This window comes from Parus major, chromosome 8 (assembly GCF_001522545.3).
Source record: "Parus major isolate Abel chromosome 8, Parus_major1.1, whole genome shotgun sequence".
Lineage (NCBI taxonomy): Eukaryota > Metazoa > Chordata > Aves > Passeriformes > Paridae > Parus > Parus major.
Window position 1 is genome coordinate 9,900,064 of NC_031777.1, and position 18,354 is coordinate 9,918,417.

Below are 18,354 nucleotides of genomic sequence, written 5' to 3' on the forward strand. Positions count from 1 at the left end.
GAGCGGCGCGGGGATCGGGGTGCTGGCCGGGGGGCGCCGGGGCCGCCGGGCAGCGGCGGGGAACCGGCTCTGCTCCCGGCCCGCAGAGGGCGGTGCGGGGCCGTGCCGCGTTTTGGGGCCGGACCCCGGCGTTTTGACATCCCGGCGCTGGAAAGGGCCGCGTCCCGGCCTGCGGCGGCTGCAGGGGCCCTGCCGGCGGCTCCCGCCCCGGGCCGGGGGACTGGCGGCCGCCTGGGGCGCCCAGCCCTGGCCGCAGGGTCTCCCCAGGGAACGCGGGGCCGGGGCCGCCGGGGGCATTTTTTCGGAGGCGGAGGGACGGCGGCGTGAGTGAATTGAGACAAAGAGCGAGGAGGAGGAAGAAGAGGACACTCGGACTCGGCTACATTCCTGTGCAGAGAAAGGCGGGAGGCGGTGTTAGCCCTTTACGGACAGCTGGGTCCGGCGCTGCTCTCAGCTGCTGCCCGCGTATTTACAGCCGGCTCTCCCGGCCGTGGGAGGGAGGAGGACGGAGGAACAACCATGTAAGTTCCCAATTGCCGGGGGTCCTGTAAGAAGATGGGGGATGCCGCAGACGCCAAGGAGATGAGGAAGACTTTCATTGTTCCTGCCATCAAACCCTTTGACCATTATGATTTTTCCCGAGCGAAAATCGCCTGTAATCTGGCCTGGCTGGTGGCCAAAGCCTTTGGGACAGGTAGGTGGCGTCTCCTTCTTCGCTTTCTTTGATGCTGGTTTCTGCTTGGTTGCTTCGCTACTGAGGACGTGCGAGCCATTCCCTAAGGAGCTGAGAAGGGGGGGAGATGTGTGGGAAATGCTTTTGGTTTGTTCCCTTATCCTTAAGATCTCTTACCCCTTGTGGATTTTTTTGTTTTCCTTTTGTTTTTTCCTTAATTACACTTAGGCTTTTTGGAGCAGGCCCGCTGTTTCTATCAGCGGATAAATGTTGTGTATTGGTGCTCATATTATTTTATTTCCGTGACTCGATCTCTGTAAATTGTGTTTTATTTATTTCTCGGGTCATACTTGTACAATGCGAAAAAAACCCAGCAATCCACGTTTGTCTGTCGTCTTGACATTTTTCCTGATAGTGCTTTGGAGCAGAATTGGGGGCTAGCAATGGAAATGGGTGCGTGCTCTTAGTTTTGACATGTGTGACAGTAGCCTGTGGCCATTTGAGTGGTTAAGGAATAAGAAGGGTTTCAGAAAAAAGAGCATTTAATGCCAGGTTTTGGCCTGCACAGTACAGAACGCTCTTCTTGTCTGTAAGTGTAAATGGAATCGATTTGTAATGCCTCCAAAAGGCATCAGTGCTCTGTCGTTGAAAACCTTGGGCCTTGAGGAATACCAGACCTATTATTCTGTGCCTGAAATATTATTGGGCCTTGAGGAATACCAGACTTGCAGAGGTCTTCTGAGGGAAAGATTCTGAAAATTTTGTTTGGGTTTTGTTTGTTTTGGATTTTTGTTTGGTTTTTGGGTTTTGGGGTTTTTTTTTTTGGGGGGGAGGTGGGGTTGTTTGCTGATTGTTTGTATTTTTTGGCTTTAGTGTAGCTGTAGTATTGTAATATTTTTCTGTGGATTAAAAAAAATGGATTTTTTTGATAGGTGAGGTAGATACCAACAATCATTACTTTTGCTCTTGTTTTTTGTAGAATAACAGAAAAAGGTTCCTCCTTTTGGAATTTTGCATCTTTTGCATTTAGGGCCAGGGTGCTATTATGTATTTAGCCAGGATTAGTATGTAATTAACATGTCTTTATGGGACATGCTTCTGGGACCTCATAATATTTGATGTGATGCTTCCAAAAAGCCACTTTTAAAGTGCTTGAATCTAGTGAAATTTCAGTGAGTGCATCACTTTAAAAACAAAGAATCAAAGTATTGTTTCTATATAAAGATTTGTCAATAAACTCCACTTGCTTTTCTTTGTGAAATCTGAACAAGTAATATTTTGATATATGGCCTTATTAGCTATGCAGGTATGAGAGGTAAAATAGTAGAGAAAATTCTTGGAAGTCTTTAATTCAGTATTTTCAGAGATCATTATAATTTTAGGTAGCTTGGTTCTATAGGGTCTACTCATGGGATTCTGGGTGTAAAATGCTTGTGCAATTATATAACCCAGCCTTCTAACCTGAAAACATTTTTTTTCTAGTGGAGTTTGACAGATTCTCAACCTAGGTTGAAACGTCTTGGTTTATACTGGTTGAGTTTCTATTGGATGTGTAAAGCCACTTGCAGGGTACTTTTCTGCTACTTTTTTATAGAAAATGTGATCCAAAACAAATTCTTTCTCTCTTCATGACTGGGGTTGTTCTGAGGTGCTCGAATGAAACATGATTAGGGGGAATAATTTCTTCATCTGCTCTCTAAACACTGCAGTTGTCACAGTAGGAAAAGAGGTAAGCACACACATTTGCAGTGTTTCTGGTCCCAGTTCTTCCACTAGGTTAATGTAACTAGAAACTTCAAAGAAGAGTTTGGCTGAAGTAGGGAAAGACAGTATACGGGACTTGCATGTCTGCAGTACAAATGCTTCCTTTATATTTGGAGTAAACAGAAGAACTGACCTTCACCTTTTCCAAGAAGGAAGGAAGTTTGGGTTTGTTAAATTATTTTAGTTCTTGGGAATAGATCACAGCCTCATCTATAACTGTTGCTATATACATTTGTACAGATGAGATACAAAGGATGATGGGTGTGTTAATGGGTGCCACATTTTATTTCAGTTTTTATGCTGAAAGTATTGAAGTTCCCTAAGTTTGCAAGAAGGTGAAGGGTTTTTCCCGACTGTCTATGAGATAAAGTAACACAGTTCACTTTCATTAATGAAAGCATAGGTTGTTACAGTCATGTACCCATTAAAGAAATCAAAATCTTTATGCATCAAAGGGGTACATCTTTCAGGGGATGGCTTTCAGTCTTAAAACTATATTTCAATACAATCAGACTTCTGGATACAGCTTGACTACATGTTGTGAATTTGGTCTTGCAAAAAGACATTGGAACAGGTACTGTTCATTAACATTAGTAATGACTTTTGGTGTTTCATTGATACCTGTGTCTGAAAACTGAGAGACAAATTGTCTATTGCTATTGTCCTTGGTAAAACTGTAAAACTGTTTGGCCCACAGCATAGGCAGGTCAAAAGAAATTTGCCTATTACTGAGGTGTTGGAGTTAGAATATATTAACAGTCATGTTGAAGGCATCTTGTATGAAGAATTGTTTAAGAAATACTAATTGAAGAAGGAGTTAATATTTAAGAGTTGAGGGTGTGTAGGATTTTGAGCCTTGGTGTTTTGATGCAAGACAATATATTAGTGTTATTAATGTTATTATTAATATTATTAGTGTTATTAGTGTATTGGACATGTCAGATTAAATATTTTGTAATAACCAAATTGTTTAAGTGACACAACTTGCAGTAACTGAAAGGGGGAAAATTAACAAGTGAAATGTAAAAGGGGGAATGTTTGACCTCAGAAGTTAAATCTGCAAATACTTAATTTCAGCCTTGTCTCCCAATGCTGGCAGTTTCAGTATAGAAAAAATTCTTCCCAAAGAACTCGATGGCCGGTATAGACACTATAGCCTTCAACTTAAAAGTATAATGGGGCTTACTTATTAGAAATAAGTTGAAAAATGTCTTGATGTTGTGGTAGTCTGTGCTCTTTTATTTCTAAAGCAACAGAATTGGGTTTCACTATTTTGGAATGTGAAGTTTTTGCCTCTCAGTCTGCTACAGTAATAGAAAATGTGCCTGAAAAATTTGTTATCCATCCATGCTCCTAAAGACAGGCTGAGCTAAATATACATCATTCCTGACAGATGTTTGTTTAGCCTGTTTTTCAAAAATCTCTAATTATAGACCTTCCACAGTATGTCTTCTAGTCAGTTTGGACCTTATTTATTTTTAGATGTTTGAATAGAATCTTGATGTCTTTTGCTGCATTGTTAAGCCATTACTTACCTTCTTCCTGGTGCTTTTGAGAATGTTGGGCACCTTACATTTTTATAACACCTTTCATATAATATAAACAATGTCTGTTGTGTTGTTTAGACAAAACAGACCTTTTTTCTTTTTTGTAGGTCAAACCTTTTTGCTCTCTGTGTTTATTAGGGGTTGGTTTGGGTTTTGTTTGGTTTTTCATGTAATTTTTTCCTGTGGTTGGTTTACATGAGCTCTGTACTTAAAACTAAATCTATTGGTCCAGCTAAACCATTACCAGTATAAGGTAAATTTGAAAAAAATAGTGCATATTTCCACCTATAATACTCTTAATTTATTCACTAAAATATGATGTTTGCCATTTCTGCATCAGCCTAGAATTGTTGACTCATGCAGTCTGTGATTCACTGTAGCTCCCTACCTCTCTCTGCAGAACTGCTGCCTACTCAGTTGTTCCCATCTTGTAATTTTACTGTTGTAGATTCCTGCTTCGCAGCTATACTTACATAACTGCATCCTATTTTCAAACCACTCCTTCCACTTATCAAAATTATCTTGAATTATAATTTTGTTCTCCAAAGTGCTTTCAATCCTTTCGTATCTTGAAATCACTTCTCTACAACCTTGTCTCTTGTGAAGATGTGAGTTCTTGAACCTGGAAGTACATGTTCTTCCCATTTGGTAGGGGACATCCAAGTACTCTTGGAAAATGTTTTTTCAAACAGCTTTTCATCCAGTTTTTAGTTACAAAGTTAAGAGTATCTCTGTGTATGATTTTCAGAAAATTATGAGAACATTAAATCAAGTTAATTTGTTGTTAGTTTATTATGAATACAATGTATTATTCTGCCACAGTAATACATTTAACTGGCTAGCATGAGTTGTTTGTTTTTTTTTTGACAGGTTGACAGGAATAAACCAAAAGCTAAACAAAAGCTGCATAAGTCTTTTGCTGCAAAAGAGCAATTGTTCTAAATATTTTTGTGTTTTCTAAAGTCAAAATAGTCCACATACCTTTCATCATTAAATATATCCTTTATAGGTTGAATATAGGTTGAAGCAATACTAAATATTACCCAAGTAACTTAAAAATAGCTTTCTCCTGATGATTAATGTTTTCAGAATCCCTACGTGGCTACTTACTGCTCTTTGCCATGTTGCCAGTAGAACTGTGAAGGGAGGAAATGAACACTGTGTATCTGACAGAAACAAGGTGTAGCTAAATACTCTCATGTGTTGTGTTGGGTGTTTCAGGCCAGAACATATCTTAATCGTCTTCTAGCAGACCTAATTTCTTCACTTGTATTCAGTCTGGCAGTAACAAAACCCTGTAGAAGGTTTTGGAGAACAAAAACAAATGTTCAAGACTCTAGTGAGTTGTTTGTTTTGTTTTTTTTTAATAGATTCCATCACCTCTCTAAAATAGCTGCTGACAAATTGATACTTCAGTCAGTCCTACTAAAATCACTGGATTAGGCAAATCATCTACTGAGATGTTTTACATGGAAGGTGGTTGTATCACTCCTTTCTGTAGAACACATTTATAATGCAGTTTGACTGTAGATCACTTTTTTTGAAGTAAATACATAAAATCGTATGAGCTGCTGGATCTGTTAGGTTTGGCAGAGTCCTCTGAAGTTGTAGACTGCGAATACAAATGTAAAGGAAGGTGATCAGTAAGGTAACAGTTGCAGGATTGGCAGTAGACAATGGATCTCCTTTGGGGTATAGAATCTGTTCTTTCAATGACTCCATGCCTTTGAGCCTGTTTTCCTTTACATCTCTTAACTGCTTGTCTGCAGAATGTAATAGATCTGACAGAGACTCTAGTCAAATGCTCACTGATTTCAGGTGATGAGATGAAATATATTTCTTCTCCCTATACCTGTTTTTTCTTTATATTTTTTGACCACCATTGCAGTTACTACTGCAGATATAGTTTAAAATTTTCCCCTTCACCTTAAATTTTTCCCCTTCATGATTTAGGGTAATCTGTTGGGCTACTTTAGGGACTCTGTTTAAAAGTGGTTCTCATTTAAACTTGAAGATTATTTGTATGCTGTTGATCAGGAATGTGTCACTTTTTCAATAAGATGTTACATAATTTCCATTCTACAGTTAGCCCAACTGGATGTAATTCCAGTCCTGAAATTGGTAACTTTTAACACTTGCTCTGCTAAACTGAGAGCAAAAACAAATTGATGGTTCATTCTGAAAAATGAGGATAGAAGTGAAAAACTCTCAAGAATCCATAAGAAAAGTAGAGCTAGTTCTTCCTCCCCCACCTTCCTTTTTATGGTGCGCAATTGGACAATACATTATTACTGCATCAGGTATAATAATAGACATTTCTGCTACAGAGTTGAAATGTAATGTTTGAAATCTATTTGACAAATGTAAGATTTGTGTAGTTCTAGCTGTTTCCTACATATTTTCTTTCATTCAGTTGAAAGCAGCCTTAAACTAAGAGAACCTGTAAGCCAGACACCAAAGAAGATGTGTCCATTCACATCTATCTGTGGCAGGCAAAAAGTTTTCTTTGGCATAATAAAATCTAGTAATAAGTTCAAGAAATGATTATCTCTAATTTTCTGAAACAGCTTTTTCAGTACTCCATAGGATATTTAAATCATAACTTGTGTACATTAAGTTATGATCATCAAGGTGCTAGCTGGGTGAGATAGGATTATAATTATACTATTATGTTTACATTTCCCATAACTTGCCTCTCCCAAAAATAAGTTCTGAAGGCATTTATGTTGATGAAAATTGATCCCCTTATTGGCAGGTTTATTCTAAGTCATTCTTTTGTTTATTAAAACCTGAATCAATACACAAGTTTTAGTAAATTAGACACTGAGCTTCTCACTTGAATGAGAAATGCCAGTACCAGACACATTTTGTGGGTTTTGTGAAAAGCACTTCCTGTTGTGCTACTGAAGGCAGAATACTGGAATAGATAGACACTTAAGCGTGACAATTAATACATTTTTTATGTGATTTTCAGTGTTCAAAGAACAACTGAAGTCTGGTTAGGCTATGGAAGTAGAGCCTGTGCATGTTTTTTCCTTAAATGTTTTGGGGTTTGTTTGATTGGTTTGTTTGGTTTTGGGGGGTTTTATAGTATATTGTTTGGGGTTTTTTGGGGGTTTTTTGGTTTTTTTTTTTTTTTGTTTTGGGGTTTTCTTTTCTTCTTTTTGTGTTGTTGTTGTTTGTTTGTTTCCTTTTTTTGAACGAGGAATCCCTTTTAAGTGCAGAACAGCTGTTGAAGCAGTGGATAATGGTCTATTTTTGTGGCATCTAGAGGCAAGAGAGCAGGATCTGTTTATTCATAGTACTTCTGTGATTGTAAATTCAAGAATCTCTTGAGTTCATCTTAGCAAGGTGGACAAAGTTAAGAATTATTACACGGAAGTTGAGTGTGCCATGAGTTGAGTGTTGGCCTTTCAGATTTTTGTATTTAGACAGAAGTACACCTACAGCCTGCTAGCCAAGAACAATGGAAGTGGCAGACTGATTCAACAAATCAAAAAGTAAAAATTATTTTGTAATCTCTACTCGCTCATTTTGTTTTCCACTTCCTGATTAAAAGTCTTGTTTCTTGACAGTGTTTCCAAAATAAAATACTAATTTAAAGTGTCTCCCTCTTCTATTGAGTCCACTAAAAAAATTCACCATAAGTTAAATAATGTAATTCTGTCTTCTCTGACCCATTTTCAATTCTTGGACTCTTGACTTCTCTGCAAGCTCTGCTGTCTTGTGCCCAGATTGTAAATGTGGCACCAGAATCCTTGTTGGCAAGTGGGAGTCTGAATGAGGTAACTTGATACGGTCACTTCATGGCAGAAGCATGCCTTTGCTGACCTGAAGAAAACTGCCAAGTCCATTAAGATTTGGCATATATTCATTCACTGTTTTGCACTAGGAAGTGGCTAAAGGTATTAGAATTGTCATTAAATAATTCCATATTATATCTTGGTCTTCTACATACAATTTTTTCTTCTTATTGTCTTTGTGCATTGACGTCAGTAACCTGTGGAGAGGAAGTTTTCTAGACTGAGGCTTAATGTGGCCTTGTGGCTCCCAAAAGTGATGGCATCATTTAATTAGAAAGCCCATGGCAAAATATTTTAACTTGTTTATATTGTCCTCAGGAATTAAAAAAACAAAACAAACAACATGTAGACCTTGTTGACAGAGACTTCTAAGCTTTTGGACATTCTTAAGGCAAACATTCATAAATCTGAAATTGTTTGCTGATATAAACTTGAAAAACTCAATAGTTGTATAAAGGATTGTATTCATCTGTGTGGAAGCACGGAAACTCTACAAAAAAAGCAGTTTGTTTTTAAAGAAAATGTAGACTTATCACATTAACACAAGCATTTTTCCAAAGGAGGAATTCATACCTGTATGAGCAGAGAGGTTTTTTTATAAAGCCACTTTTAACAGCAAATTCAGTAGTGTTATGCATGAATTAATTTTAGACCATTCCTTTCCTTTAAAATGGTCTGTTTAAATGGAAAATTAAGTTGCATTTCTATGTCAGTGGGGAGTGTTCTGGTTTTGTCTGGAATAGAGTGAGTTTTCTTCCTGGTAGCTGGTGCAGTGCTGTGTTTTGGATTCAGTGTGAGAGCACTGTTGATAACACACTGGTGTTTTAGTTGCTGCTCTGCTCAGTAATGCTTTCTCTAAGTCAAGGACTTCTCCTTGCCTGGTACCAGCGAGGAGGTGCAGGTGGAGCTGTGAGGGAGTGTGGCCAGGACAGCTGAGCTGAGCTGGCCACAGGGACATTGCAAACCATGGCTGCTGTGCTCAGGAAGAACTAGGGGAGTTGGCCGGGAGGGGCCGATCGCTGCTTGGGAATGAGCTCTCTCTCTCTTTTTCTCTTCCATTGTTATTACTGTTATAATATTTTACTGTATTTCAATTGCCAAACTGTTTTTATCACAGCCTGAAGGATCTACCTTTTTCCAACTCTTATCCCTATCCTTCCATCCCAGCAGGGAGAGTGGGGGTAAAGAGCAAGCAGAGGACTTTTGATTCCTTGATAATTTTTGAAAAAGTACCTGAAGATATGTTGATTAATTTTTTGAAGTTAGCTTGATAGTTAAATTTGAGTTACAGTTTTGCTAATGTGGTATCATTTCTTTTGTGTTCTTTTCTCTGCGTCCTGAACTTGCCCATTAGCTTCATTTATTCTCTTCATAGTACAATATTTACAAATTTCAAAATGTCAAAATTATTTCCAAAGCTGTGGTCCTGCTGACAAACCTAGGAAAAAGTAGGGTGGTTGTCTAGTTCAGCTTCCTTCTCCACGAAGGGCCAGCGTCAAAGTTAGGAGAGGTTTCTCAGTGCCTTATCAATAGTTTCAAAAGTAACGGTGAATGGCATTCACTGCTGGGTCCCCAGGTAACCTGTGCCTGTGCTCTGGTGATCTCTCTTAAAAAACTTTTTCCTTGCATCAGCCATGACCACTGCCTTTTATCCAAGTCCATGTTTTCAAAACCTGTTGGTGCTGGAAGAGTGCAGGTAGATCCTCCACCTTCTCTCCAGCACTGCACCCAGTATCCTGGTTTCACCTGCATTTCATGTGTTCAGCTCGCTGCACTCGGTGTTCCCAGTACACCCCTCTGAAATAATTACCACTGATTCCAAGGTCAGACGGTACTTCATGGCAATATGTGCAACAAGGTATTCCTTTTAAAAGGGGTCCTTTACCTCGGAGTTTAATCTTGAAAGATTCCTCTTTGTCAGCTGGACAAAGGAACAACTGGTAAAATGCACATATCAAGGATTAGTGTTAAGTTTTTTCTCTGCCTATCAGAGCCTGTTTAACAATCTCTGGTCTTGACAGAATTGTTAATATAGGCTTTTGACCTTGCTGATTGTTCTGGTAATCTGTTGGAAACTGGATGGAGCCTTGAAATTCCCTGCCATAAGACTCCAGAGGCAATACATGCCAGTTCTAGAAGGACTTCTACTCTGAGGCAGAGTTTTATCTCTTACCTATCTGCTGTGGGGGTTTTTGTTTTCTTTTTAAATTCTAAAGTGAGAACACAGCTTGAATCTTCTATCAAGAGCTATTCTGATATCAAACAGTTTAATATGTGTTATGAAGTGGGGGAAAGTGCTGTGTTTCTGCCTGTGCAGACAGAACTCTTGACAGGAATTTTTGTAAAGAATTCTGATCGTGTTGCACCAGAGATTCCTTGTTTGTATGCTTTCACATTTTTATACATTCAGAGTATGTCTGTAGCCACAGCTTCTCATCCTAGCCCTTAATTTCTGTATTCTATTTTTCCAATAAATTTATTTTTCTAGTTTTATTTTTATGAAGACCAGTAAGTTACTTTTCCAGATTTATTTTTGTGTATACCAGTGAAGTAAAAGAAATAGCATACATGTCATTTTGTCTTTTTCTGTATTTTCAGAAGTGGAACTAAGCTTTATAAATAATTCTATTTGCCTTTGCAAATCATATAGATGATTTTTTTTTAACTTTGAGTTGTTAATTACTAAATCCCAGCGGATGTCATTCTTTCCTGATAAATGCATTTATTACATCTTGTCACTTTAGGATGTGCTTCTGCAATACAGAAGATGAGAATTAACAGGCATTTGGCTTGTTATTTACTATCTTGAGATTTCTCTTCTGGCTCAAATTTTCAGACTTGAAAACTGTCACTGTCTTCAGTGAATCTGAACCACAGATTCTGTTTGAATATAGCTAAGTACTCCTGCCTCAAGAGGTTGTTGGGGTTTTTTTGATACAGGAATGAGGCTTTTTTAAGTCTTCTAAGAAATTACAAATGGCTTTGTCTGTTCCTCCCTGCTTCCCCCCATCCCTATTGAAATTCTCATCTGCTTCAGAACAGAGGTGTGTGGATTTTGGTTTGGGTTTTTATTTGGTTGGTTGGTTGGGTTTTTGTTGTGGGTTTTTTTCTCTTTTTTCAAAAGCAGAATCTGCTGCCTGTGCATTGTGAGTTATTTACAAAAAAAATTATTTTTAATCCTCTCTAGCTTGAAGAAATAACATAAAGATGCTTTAAGAGTTGGCATTTGGAATTGTAGAGGATAAAGTCCTGATGAGATTTGAGCTCCTGGTACTGGAAATTCATCATTAGGGACTTCAGAAATAACAAGCTTAGTATTTAAATAGACAATGTGTGGACAAACAGAAAAGAAAGAAGATCAGGTAGAATTGAGAGAGATGAAAACAGTACCCTAGGGAAGCAGGTATCTAGCAGCTCTGAGATCCTCAATAAGAAATACTTCTTGTTGGACTGGATGACTGGATCCTATGGTCCTATAGTAGGTGAAGTTGGGAAGTGAAGAGATCTCTTGACACTGGTTGATGTTTTTGTTAGCAGTTCTGTTATCATCCTGTAAAGTTAGGCATTAGATCTGTGTTTTAAAGGGCAGTGTAGTTGTGCTGATAGTATATTTTGATCTGTATTCTAAAGCAGAGCTGTCAGTTTTCTTGCCAAATTTAGGCAAATTACAAACTATACCTCTCTTTCCCTTGATACTCTGAATTCGCAAAATAAGCAGCAATATCTTACCCTTTCCTACCATCCTTCTGGCATTTAAAGCATGTGTTAATATTTTTTTTCACTTCTTGCACTCTATAAAGTATATCTTCCCTCACAACTAGAAGGCAGCTGGCACCTTCCAAAGCCCATAATGGAAGCACACGAACTGCAATAGAATATGTATGAGGGAAAAGATAATCTGTCATTATCTTGTGATGGCATGTTCTGTTTTTTCTCTTTCTTCTGCTCCACCCTTACTGGGCTGTTTACTCCAGACTGATTCAAACATTGCCTGTTTAGCCATTTATCCAGGTGAAGGCAAAGGGAATAGCAACTTAGAGTTGCATCACTGCTTCCCTATGCACTTATTTTTTCTTCTAGTAGTGAATAAGCTTTTTGCATTTGGGCTCAGGAAAAGAATCACATGCTCTTTATCCCATAAATGTTGTTGGCTTAACTACTTTTCCAACAATAGACAATGAAATTCTTCCAGGAGGCAAATGAAGTATCTTGCAGTGTGAATGCCTGAAAATCTGAAAGTTATTTTCCACTTGACTCATGATTTAATTCAATTTAGTACCATATTTAAATAATTTATAACTATTACTTTTGTGGTAGACAATTATAAATGTAGTCTGCCAGTATTGTGTTATGTACAGTATTTGAAAAAATTGTTGGATTGTCTTGGAATGGTAATTTTGGAGTTAAAATCTCATCATAGAGTTAACAAAATCTTGCGTAGCTTTCTCTGGGTGCTAAGCCAGCTCACTGAAAAAGGAGTAAAACCACAATTTTAAGGGAAATCAGTAACACAACAAGGCCAATAAGAACTCGGTATTTTGTCGGAAAGGTGATATTTTTTCTTCTTTCTCCATTCTTCTAATTTCAGTTATTAAAAAGTCCATTTGTTTATGCTTAACTGCTGGAGTGTCATCGTTCTGTGATGCATGACCTTTGAAATAAACAGTATAGTAATCAAAATTCTCTTGCATATATGGAAACTAAAAGACTGCTTTTTGTCTTGAATTTTTCTGTGCTGAAACATAATGTTTCAGTTCCATTTTGTTATTGTAATAGAGTCCGGGGTTTGTATGTCTGACCTATATAATATGCCAAAGGAAAAGAGAATATTTGGGCACGTGTTTGGAGAAGCCAAGAAATTTTAGTGTAATGATGCTGTAAACCACAGATTGGTTTTCTGTTATGGCCTTTGCAGTGTGAGACACTTTGAATTTTTCTCAAGTTTCTATTTATAGTTCAAATATTACCTTTGTATGAAATTTTTCCCAGTATTTTGTAACATAATTGCTGGTACTGACTTTGGCCTCCCCTTGGTTAAGCTTTCTTTAACATAATTTGAGTTCACATATAGTTTTAAAAAATCCCCTAATACTCGGTTCTTTCTGATATTGGCTTGTGCTCTCTTTGTGTTTTGTAGAAAATGTTCCAGAAGAACTTCGAGAACCATTTTACACAGACCAGTATGACCAGGAGCACATTAAACCACCTGTTGTTAACTTGCTGCTGTCTGCTGAGCTCTACTGTCGTGCTGGGAGCCTTATTCTCAAGAGTGATGCTGCAAAACCACTTCTAGGTCATGATGCTGTTATACAAGCCCTGGCACAAAAAGGCCTTTATGTCACTGACCAAGAAAAGTTGGTGACTGAACGAGATCTTCACAAAAAACCAATTCAGATGGTGAGTGTTCAAAGCTTGTGTGTTACATCTCTTCTCTCCATCTGTGTACTCCTAATACCTACAGATCTGTCTTTAAAATGCATCATTATGTTGAAGTATTTTTTCGGGAGTTCAGTGGGATTCATTACTGAGAAGTTTATAATTGTTTAGGCTTGGGATTTTCTTTTTCATGTCATCAGCTGTCAGTGCAGGTGTATGTCTTCTGTATTAATGCTAGAATACACCTATCTTCCTACTTGGAAAAATTTGAAAACATTATTCTTGGGCAGAAATCTTTGGTTAACATCTTGAAAAAAAAAAAGTTTTGATGGCAGGCAATTCAAACTAATAACATTGAATAGTCACCTATTGCGCATTAAGTCAGTGTAAAACACACAACAATGGCATTTTTTTCGTGGAGACTTTTAATAATACATCTTTGCTTTATACAACAGCTAATTAAAACATTAGGTCCACAGATGAATGATTCTATTAGTAAGCTCCTAAGTCATGTGTTTTCTTTGTTTGGAGCTGAGTTATAAAAAATTAACTGTAAAAAGGTTGTCTTTTTTATGTTTTTTATGTTTAAAGTTATGCTATGTTTGTTTAGCAAATGGCAGTATGATAGAATAAGATGCTAATATATTTAAAGTGAAATATTTAAAATGTTCACCTTTTTCTATTTGTATTTAATATAGAGAATAAATTAAGTAAACAAAGTATTTGTGGTCAGTGACCTGTAGCTGCCTCTAGAATGAAGGTGTGTGGAAATGAATATATGAATATAGCTATGGTGATCTTAGAGGTGTTTTCCAGTGTAAATAATTCTATGTTTCTAAATGATGCAAAATTTGTAGGATACTTGCAATACTTATGGGTGGTTAGGAGTGTTCCTAGTGTTCACAGAAGTCAAAGCATTTAAGAAACAAATTTTAACTGTTTATGTTTTTGCAGAATTTAATTTTGTTCTTGCTTCTGAAGAAAAATAAGGTTACTGACTTGCATTTATGAGCCTCTGGTTTCCCTATTTGATTCTTTTAATTTGATCCCTGTCTAGAATGGTTGTAAGCGTCATGCCTTCCCAAAGTTCTCAGTTGGAAAAAAAGGCGTCAGTATTACCTAGTTTGGTTTGCTGATGTTGGATTGAGTAATTCATGTTGCTTAAAATGCATTTCAATAGTAATTTTCTATTTCCTTCATGCTTGTGGGGCTGCTTGTGTGTCTTCCCAGTGATGTTTAGGTATAGTCAGCAGGAAGTTATTGACACATGAGCATGGTAAGAGCTGCTGTCCCCAGGTTCCTGCTGTGCCCAGGGCACTGATCCCCACTCCTGTGCCAGTACCAGATGTTACTGTTGCTGTTGTCAGTTGACAGGCAGCTGGACTGTGATGAGAGCAGGGAACAGAACTGGCTTGGACAGAAACACAGCCTTGTCCAAAACAACTGCTACCAAAGAAATGGCTGTGAAGCTGTGGTCTCCATAATAACATCCTGAGCCCAAGAGTTTTACTTTGTCAAACCATGCTCTCATTCCTATGCAAGCTTGTAGCAGCAGCATTATATCTTAATTGGAAAGCCTTAACTTTTTTCCTTATTATAATATTAGTAAAGTTGGCAGAGAACTTCAAATCTGGCTGTTGCAGTATTGACAGTCTTTTCCCTTGATACCCCTTCCAGTACCCTTTCCTATTATTCCATATGTCATAGTTTCTACAAGTCTTACAAATTTAAATGAGTATCCTGTTTTAGAGCGTGGAATAATTTTTCTTTTTCAGTTATGTAGAACAGAAAGTTTTAATTTGTAATTAACACATATGTTCCTGTAGTAGACCAGATTGTGTTAAACCCATGTAAAATATAATTTTGAGTAATTTAAAAAACATAGTATTGGTGTCATTCCCTTTGCTAGCCTGTTTTCCCCAGGAATAGTGGAAAGATGTTGGCTTCATTAATGGATATTTCTTGTTACCTTCTCAGATGTACTGTACTTTCTCTAGCTGAAAAGGGGCGAGTTATAATACAAAATGGAACTACAGAAAGAGATTTGAGTATGGAATGTTTTAATTTTACATGTGAATTATAATGTGTAGCTGTGGACAACAGACTTGGAATTCCTTGGATTGGATGTTTGCACAGTGATGGCTGTGGGGATTGATTGTTGACTTAGTTCACATGTGACTAGTGAAGCAGGCATTTTGGTCTTCTCTCTCTCTTAGGTGGAACTTTTCACGGAAGCACCTTATGTATTTAAGTCTGAAAACTCTAGCAAATGGATGTGTTGCTTTCTGCTGGGGTCAGGATAGATGGCACTTTGCTTGTCAGTCATGACTGACTAGACTGCATTAGTATCTAATTTGAGAGGCTGCAAATGCTGTGTTGTGTGTTTCTCTGTATGTGTACACGCATAGGTGTATGTATGTATACAAATCAGTTTGCCCTGGTGGAATGGGGTGGGAAAGAGGCACTTGTGAAATTAACCCATGGCAGCAAAGGCTTCTATTAAGCCTCCCATGTGTGGTCTGATTAATTCTTTTACTCTTTCTCATGTTTGGTTTGTTCCCATCTCCTATTTCATTTCTGGTGAAACCAAAAGCTAGGTTATTCAGTGGTATCTCAATTTCTGTTCTCCATGTATTTCAAGATATTAAAACTTAATTCTATGTTTATTTTAGTTAACTCTGCATTTGATAGGATCATCCTGTTTTTAATTTTGGTAGGGGAGCAAAAGAACCAAACAGCATGTTACTTCTCCTCTGGTTTAAATATATATGGTCTCAGCTCTGCTCTGCTAGACTTCAAACAGTGCAGAAATAGTCTAGAGCTTGGAATTAAAAGTGCTGAACCAAGAACCACACTATTTTTCTCCTGGAAACTATACTTCTGTACAAAAGGAATTATCTGATGCTTAAAAAGGTTATGGAAGCTAAGTTGTAAAAAAATTTGCAAAGATATTTATGTCAGTTGGCAAGTTCCAACTGCATTATAAAAAACAAATCTGTCTTCAGCAGGCACCCCCATATGGAAATGTGAGATTTTGACCTGTTATAGAAATCAGAAATAGTAAAGAATTCAGCATGGTTCTGATAATGATGCAATAGTTTTCTAATGCTTTCAGCTATAATATGCATAGATCACTGTTCAAGTCAAACTTAACTTTGTTTTTCTATGCTAGTGTTGTTTTTTTTTTTAATTTTGTATTTCCTTCGTAACCCAAACTGACTTAAACCTTCAAATGTCAGATACCATACAAGAGGAAGGCAATTTGGATTTTTCCATATTTTTTTCTCATATAAGCATTGTATCTCTTCGTTTTAAAAACATATATATCTGTTCTTACAGGATCAGTCAGAGGAGACTTTTAAACAAATTTCTACATTATGACAAGAATTTTATATTAACTGAATAAATTATTTTCCATGCCAAATGATTTTATAAGAATTCTGTTATTTAATCAGGCTAGTCACTTGGTATTCATATGGTCTCTTTCAATTTGCTTCAAGTGGAGGGAAGAATAAACAGATTCAGAGAGGAATTAAGAAATGTCTTCCTTCCCTCAAGTCCCTGCAATGCACTTTTGCCATGTGGGGAAAGGAATAAAAAGTCAGCATCACAGTTCACTTTGCAGGGAAACTGAAGTTGCATAACTAACCCAGCAGTGGACTTCTGTCCCTAATGTGACAGGGCCAAAACTATGTGAATTTCTAACTTGAGGAGTTATAATATAATGTTATAATGTCAAGTTATAATGTTGGAGTTATAATGTCAAGCCTTGAATACTTGTTTAAAACCAGTGTTGTTAGGGGGTGTAGAGATACAGTAATGCTACAGACTTCTACCAAATCTGCACCAGAAAAACCTATTTGCCTAAGCTTATTATTGTATTTTGATAGAACATCTAAGCTGACTAGAAAAAATAGTTATTAACTTGCAAGACATTTGAAGATATTTAGTTCTTAAATAAAATTTAGTGACTAGAAAAGGGTTAGTGAATACCTTGTGTGTAAATACTATAACCAAGAAAATATGATATATAATTTTTTTTGTTATTATTTTTAGTGTGGGAAGGTATAAAAGCCATGCTAAGCCTAATATGATCAAAAAGCATAACTTTTGTTAAAAGTTGAACTCTCAGTTCAGAATAATGGTGTTGCAAGAAAGTCAACCAGCTGAGCAGCTACTTTAAACTTATACCCATGTATAATTACTGTCATTAATCAGGTAACACCTAAATCCTTTATAAAATTCTACAATTTTCAGCCAAGATGGACAGGCAAAGAAGCCCCTGCAAAATCCCAGCAATAAATCCACAATAGCTGGTAGGAATAAAAATTGCCACTTTCCTAATTCAGAGACATTATTTGTGTGTATGGGGTTTAAATAAAAAGTAGTGTGCTGTCATGTAAGTTGTATATCCATTTAGCTGCAAATTGCCTTCTTCCTTGAGATGTCTATTGTGAGGAAGTCTGGCAGTAATTTCTCTGTAGCAGTTTGTGAATCTGGACTATAAATGAGGTATAATTAGGTGTGCCTGTATTAGCTAGTTAGTAGTCATCAGGAGTGCATGTTTGAGGCAAACACTTGTATTTCTTCCAGTTACTGCTCTCATGGTTTGTAGTATGGGCCATCTCAGGGAGCATAAATGCAGTTTTTTTGAGCACATAACCTGGAAGTTAGGCTCTGGGATCACACTTGCCAAGGGGTACTCATTTTCCAGGACTGGAACAGAGCTAACTGAAGTGAATCCCCTGAGGAGGGAGCAGAGGTGAGTGACCTTAGCACCAGTTTTGCTTTTCTGTTGTGCAGAACTGATTGCGACGTTCATCACAGCCAGTGAAACTCCTGTGGAAGGCAGGAAGACTGGGGCATTGATAGTGCTAGGCGTGAATATACCCACAGCCAGAACCTGTCTCTCCTTCTGGATGAGATAACAGACAATAAGTAGTTAACTCATCCTGCAATCCAGACTTTTGGTCTCCCTGGCAGACTGCATTCATTGGAAATGACAGTGCCTTTCATCAGCGGTGTGTTTCTCCTTGAGGAAGGGCTGCAGCAGCTCACCCAGTTACTTGCAGCTACATGCTGCAGTCTCTGCACTTCTAGACTGTACAGCTCCTTTAACTCTGGTTTGGAAAGCAGTACAATGTGTACTAAGCACTTCACAGAACAAAGAATTAAGATGTGGTTTCTGCCC

The 18,354-nt window shown here is 37.6% G+C and overlaps 1 protein-coding gene across 4 annotated transcripts in view; it reads left to right on the forward strand.

Moving 5' to 3' along the window:
- Positions 1-24: 24 nt before the first annotated feature.
- The window catches only part of CAMSAP2 (calmodulin regulated spectrin associated protein family member 2), an 82,152-nt gene continuing 63,822 nt past the window's right edge, over positions 25-18,354 (forward strand). For 2 of the 4 annotated variants that reach the window (XM_015636211.2, XM_015636213.3), the window contains exons 1-2: positions 25-694; positions 12,925-13,184. In XM_015636211.2, the coding sequence (XP_015491697.1) occupies positions 556-694; positions 12,925-13,184 (399 nt within the window). In that variant the 5' untranslated portion in view covers positions 25-555. The remainder of the gene's footprint in view (positions 695-12,924; positions 13,185-18,354) is intronic. The other 2 variants (XM_015636214.3, XM_015636212.1) reach the window with 2 other exon arrangements.